This window comes from Chenopodium album, chromosome 26 (genome assembly GCF_948465745.1).
Source record: "Chenopodium album chromosome 26, dcCheAlbu1.1, whole genome shotgun sequence".
In the NCBI taxonomy this organism is placed as follows: domain Eukaryota; kingdom Viridiplantae; phylum Streptophyta; class Magnoliopsida; order Caryophyllales; family Amaranthaceae; genus Chenopodium; species Chenopodium album.
In genome coordinates, this window is record NC_137859.1 from 17,422,703 (window position 1) to 17,428,702 (window position 6,000).

The 6,000-nt window shown below is 37.5% G+C and overlaps 2 protein-coding genes across 2 annotated transcripts; both read left to right on the forward strand.

Annotated features, from left to right (window-relative positions):
* The first annotated feature begins 1,635 nt into the window (after positions 1-1,635).
* LOC145616907 (protein FAR1-RELATED SEQUENCE 8-like) lies at positions 1,636-3,001 on the forward strand. The gene is made up of 2 exons (XM_081671624.1): positions 1,636-2,708; positions 2,839-3,001. The coding sequence occupies exons 1-2, from the start codon at positions 1,636-1,638 to the stop codon at positions 2,999-3,001; spliced, it is 1,236 nt and encodes a 411-aa protein (XP_081527750.1).
* Positions 3,002-3,066: 65 nt separating this feature from the next.
* LOC145616908 (protein FAR1-RELATED SEQUENCE 6-like) lies at positions 3,067-3,900 on the forward strand. Its single transcript, XM_081671626.1, has one exon. It carries the CDS (start codon positions 3,067-3,069, stop codon positions 3,898-3,900), a length of 834 nt encoding a protein of 277 aa, XP_081527752.1.
* The last annotated feature ends 2,100 nt before the right edge of the window (positions 3,901-6,000 follow it).

The following is a 6,000-nucleotide window of genomic DNA, read 5'->3' on the forward strand; positions in this document are numbered from 1 at the left end:
TATAAGAAAAAATATAATTAAAATATGAAAAGTTGATTATGGTGTTGTAATTTAGACTTGAGCTGTAATGGTTGGTTTTGGACTGGCCGGTTTTGTTGAACCCTAATTAGCTCTGTTGTATTGAGTACTAATAATCGTATTTATAACATGCTAACACCTGTTGTGCTATGCTGAAATATGATATTCTATGCTTTGCTTAGAAGCTCAAAAATCAGGATCTTACTCTTTTATGTTGGTGGCCACGCAATGCTATTATGGGGTTTACTTTTTCAAAGTTATAGAGGTTACCTGTTTAGTGTTATAGGGGTTACTCGTGTTACTCGGGGCAAACTCTTAGCCCAGCACGGTGCTGGGCCAAGCACACATTATATGGATTAAATAATGTGCTGTGGGTCCTGCTAGTAGTATTGGAGTGGTATTTATACGGATTACATGTATTGGTATACATGTACATAAATACACGGGATAATTTCAGCCCCGTTGACAAACAGTGTCCCGCTGTTGGCCGTTATTATGCGAATATCAAGTCAGCTGAATTTCTTGCCCAATTTCTCCAATTTCAGCTCCAATTTCAACTCAGCTCCTTCTCCTCTCATCATCTCTCCTCTCATCCTCTCTCCTGTTTCTTCCTCTTACATACTCAGCTATGCCTCCAAATGACTATTCATCTAGAAATTCGTAATTGGGTCGCAAATGTAGATTGTGAATGTGGATTTCTTTTTTGTAATTTTTTGTAATTGGGCGAGGATTTGGGCGAATTTAGGGTTTATTTGTGATTTTGTTTGTGAACTTCGTAAGTTGTTTGCGAATTTCGGGTGTTGGAATTGTTGAATCGAAGCCTTCTTCCTTCACATTGTAAGTGTGTTTCAACTGCATTTCTATGTTTGATGTCGAATTAATTGGCTGAAGCAATGGCATTGAATTTCTGTATAGTTAATGGCTGCTAATGTGTTTGAACTGAGTAAATTTGTAAATTTGGTTTAGCTGTAGATTTAGCTATGTACTATATGTGATGAATGCATGATTTGTATCATCTGGTGGTTGTGTTGAATCATATGATTTATGCATGTTTGTTGTTTGTATGTTGATGATGATTGAGAAAGCCATTTTTGCCTTTCAAAGGCAACTATATACACAATTATACAAAGTATGGTTAGGCCTAACTTCTTAAAATTAAGGGGAAGATTGAGCATGTTTCTGGTGACTTAAGAAGGCTAATTGAGAATGGAGGTTTATGCAAAGAAAACACTTGACATTATTTAACTATTGGCAAAATGTGATTTTTTTTTCCACTATAAAGCAAATGGAGTACACACATGGTTTATGCAAAAAGAGTTGAATAAAATGTCATTATGTGCTACCTCCCATAAAACATTTTGAAATTATAGGCATATTAAACTTAAATGATGCATAGCCTCCCACTGCCACTCCACAAATTTGCCTTAGTGTTTGCTTCAGCTTCATTACATTCTACAGAGATTATGTCCCAAATCCACATAAGTGAATACTGTCATGTATCCGAGTGTCCCTTTCAGATGCAGTATATTCTGATTTTTGGATTTAAAACATTGTTCTAAACTAATTGCCATAATTTGTGGCTTATACTTGTTTGAATATATTTGTAAATAGGTGTAAATGACAGTTGGTAGTGGTGAGTGTTCTGATTATCAAATGGAGGAGATGGTGGAGTATGATGAATTAATGGATGACATAGTGGAGTATGATCGACAAGTAAATGAGACTATTGTAGAGGGGAATGGTGACAGTGGAGGTTGTTATACTGCAGATGTGAAGGAGCAGAACATTGATGTTCAGAACATGGTGAACATGGAGTGTGTTAGGGTGGATCCCCCTGAGGTGGGGATGATTTCTAATTCATGGCAAGAAGCTGATGTTTATTATAACGCATATGGGAAGCAAGAAGGATTTGGGGTAGTTCTTGCTCAAAGTGCTTATAAGTTGGTAGACGGAGTAAAGGTAAAACGTGCCACAACCTGGAAATGTGATTGTGCTGGTAAACCAGATTCCCGAAGGAGGGTTGGAGGAAAGAGAGTATCAAGGGAGTTAGAAGGTGAACCTGTGGCAACCAAAAAGTTGAAAAAATGCGGTTGTGGTGCAAAGGTTTATGCAGGGCTGTTGAAGAATGGAAGATGGGAGTTGAAGAATGTTGTTTTGCAGCATACTAACCATAATCCCACCCCATCTAAGGCTATGTTTGTGCCAAAGTACAGGTTGGATGAGTTGGAGAAAGTGCCATATGTTAAGCGTAGGCTTCAATTTGGTGATGATGTTGGTATTAACACTTCAACAATGCATAATATGATTGCTGCCGAGAGGAATGGCTTAGAAAATGTGCCATTCACTAAGAGGGACTTGCACAATTTGAGGGCTAGGGAGAAGAAATTGAAATTCAAAGATGGGGATGCCAATGCAATGATGAGTTATTTTAAAATGATGCAAAACAACAACAAGAATTTTTATCACATGCAGCGGTTGGATCCGAAAGGGGTATTGCAGGATGTTTTATGCGTAGACCCTAGGAGCCGGGCTGCATATGATGATTTTGGTGACGTCGTGTGTTTTGATACGACCTTCCTCACAAATAAATATAATTTACCGTTTGCCAATTTTGTTGGTGTTAACCATCATGGGCAAACAATATTGCTTGGTTGTGCACTAATATCGCGGGAAACGACTGATACCTTCAAGTGAGTTATAACTTTGTCATTAATTTACCTTTGCAAATATATGTCCTGCTGTTGTACTCTTTATGAGTGTTGTTGCTGTTATGCTATTTATATATACTACTTATGTGTAATGTTTTATTTGATATGTTAGGTGGGTGTTTTCAACTTGGTTAGATGCAGTTTTGGGAACTCCTCCCATGGCTATTCTGACAGATCAAGACCCAGCCATGCGAAAAGCATTGAAGTTGTTATGCCGCAAACTAGGCACAGATGGTGTCTTTGGCATATCACTGACAAATTTGGTTCTAAGTTAGGGAAGTGTAAAGGGTATTCAGATTTCAAAGAGGTCCTAAAAAATATCATTTATGATAGTTTGAGTATGGAAGAATTTGATTTGAGGTGGAAGGAGTTTATAGCCACCTACAACTTGGAGAGTAACATGTGGCTTGCTGTTCTGTATTCAAAGCGGGAGATGTGGATACCAGCTGCCATGAAGCACATGTTTTGGGCTGGAATGAAGACCACCCAAAGGTCAGAAAGTATTCACAATTTTTTTGATGAATTCTTTGACCGAAATACCAGACTGCGTGACTTTGCTGAGAAATATGTGAGGGCCATGGAGCATCGAAGGGAAGCAGAGAGGTTGGCAGATGGTAATTCGGCTTTGTATCTTCGGGGACTAATAACAGACTTCAAGATTGAAGAGACGTACAGGAATGTGTACACAGATGCTAAATTGATGGAGGTGCAACGAGAGTGTAAGAGAATGATGTATTGCAATTCCACTAGCTTGCAACATCTTGGGGATGGCTGCTATGAGCACCTAATTAAAGACAGAATATACGTCTGGAATGAATTTGAAAAAAAAGAGAAGCCTGTGGCCAAGTGGCGAGTTTACCGGGTTTTGTACAATGCAACAAGTGAGGAAGTCGAATGTGAATGCAAGATGTTCGAATGCAATGGAATTCTTTGTAGGCATTGCATCAATGCTCTAGAAATACAGCAAGTGCCTAATGTCCCACAGAAGTATATCTTGGATAGGTGGCGTAAAGATATATACCGCAAGCATACTAGAGTCAAAGTTGCGTACCATAACGTATCTAAGACTGCGGATGTACTCCGATTTGACAAGATGAACTTTGTATTTGAGGCCATTTCATATCTTGCAAGTGAGAAGGATGAAGCTTTTGCCATGGTCATTGCAGGCTTATGAGACTTAGAGCTGAAGATTAAGGACATTGTGAAACCTGCACTTCCCTTGAGCAGTGTCGGAGAAGCCAGGACAGATTACACTCCCCAGAGCAGAAACATGGCAATTGGAGGACCCACTGTATTCGCCACTCCTTCTTCTGTTGGTAAGAGCGTCATAGGGGGTTATGGTGGTACGGGAACTGATGTCCTTGATCTAACGGTTGCGGATGAATCACGGCCAGGTGGTGTTGGAGATGGCATTAAGGAATTACCTTCAAATAGGGGTCCTGGTTGTGTTAGATCTTCTAGGTTTATGACCACTTTTGAAGAAGTGTGTAGACAAAAGGAGGCCAGAAATACTATGAAGAAAAGCAACGCCGAAAAGATAGAGCTAAGAAAAGGGATCAAGTTGAAAGTGTACAGTTCACTGAAGAAGCTGTTGCAAGACAGATAGACTTTGATCACAGCTTGGGACAACAACAGGTATGAGTGCTTGAGTATTGAATCACTTCAAAAGTTCTGTTTTGCATACGTATGACCTTTATATTTTATTATTTTTTGTATTTTTAGTTTAGTGAAGACACGGTTTGCAATCAATTGCACGAACAAAATATAGGAGAAATTGGAGTATCGGGTACGGCTAATGGTGAGTGCCAACAACATCTGGATGCTATGTATGCGGATGATGAGCTCATCCAGCGTAATGGGGTTCAATGGGGATGACTATCCTAGTAAGATGTAATCTGTTCAATTCCTTTGCTGTTGTAGTATTTCAATACTTACATATTGTTGTATTAGATTTGCTGTTGGTGTATTGTATTTTGATGAGGATTTTTAAGTTAACCTTTGATCTATTTTTAACATTGAATTGTGTCTCAGTTTAAGGTCTATTATATAATCTGGTTAAATCTATATTTTTAGTTTTCATTATTTTTTTACTAAATGCTGTTTATAATCTGGTTAGCTCAAACATTGTTGGTTTTGTGCTAGATTAGATTGTTGTGTAGAATTGAAATCTTAAACTTGATCAGCTTAGTAGGATGTGTTAAATTTAGAAACTAAAAGGGTCTACCTTTGAAAGTTCTAGTTGTCCTGCTTTCATTATTTGATTTGATTGTCAGTTTAACATGTATTTGGATGGAGAGTTTCAGAAATGGTCGGGCTGTTAATCTGATATTCTGATGTATGTTATCTCGATCTTTTGGAATTTATTGTCAGTAAATTGTCAGTAATATAGTGCAAGTAAGTCTAAAATAGTATAGTAATGAAATCTAACACTTTCACAACTAAATATTGGAAATAGGTGGTATCTATCTTCTCCTCTTTGTTTCTTCTGTAATGTTAAAAAATAATGAAAATGGTAGTCCTCCAATCCTCTGTTTTTGGGATGATTAGAGTTAATTTCATTGAATGGATGTGAGGAATGACAAAGTAACTATGCCCCGAGGACCATAGAGACTAGTCAACCTACTAGATTTGTTCTATATGCCATCATGTACACTGTCTCTGCTTCTTTGGTTTTGCACTGATTTTATTCTGGTACTGTTCTAGTTTTCGCAACAGTTGAATGTATAATTAGTTTTGTGTACAGATACTAATGAGAGGTTTACACTATTTGTAAAACATTTCTACAATATGTGGGCTATTTCTTAATATATAGCAGACTTGGCCTCCTTCATTGTTTACAATGTGATTGTGGTTTTCATTTAGAATTAGTCTTCACTGAAATGTTATGGTTCATCTTGTTAATAGCCACAAAACAAAGTAACTCCATATTTAACTTAGTGATATGTTATGTTTCTAAATTAACTCTAGACTGTAATATTGTATGATATTATGTCATTAAGTTTTTGACATAATCTTCTGTGATTATGAAACAGTTGAGATGCTGATGAATTTCATTAATAATTCTTCATACTAATTAATTCAGTCATTCTAGTAATTTGCTTCAATGGGTAGGACTAACCCAACTCATTGTAAGCTTGCTGTTATCGATCATTCTTACAACCTGAAGGTCCATGAGGTTTGTTTTGTTTCTGAACCATATTGGATATGCAGCTGTGTTGTGTAATGTGAAATCGAGTCTCTGCCGGCTTTATTAGGCTGTTAGTGTTGGTCAGAG

Coding starts and splice junctions, on each gene's coding strand:
- LOC145616907 (XM_081671624.1), top strand. CDS start 1,636: ATGACAGTTGGTAGTGGTGAGTGTTCTGATTATCAAATGGAGGAGATG. Junction 2,709..2,838: donor GAAACGACTGATACCTTCAA/GTGAGTTATAAC, acceptor TTGATATGTTAG/GTGGGTGTTTTCAACTTGGT.
- LOC145616908 (XM_081671626.1), top strand. CDS start 3,067: ATGGAAGAATTTGATTTGAGGTGGAAGGAGTTTATAGCCACCTACAAC.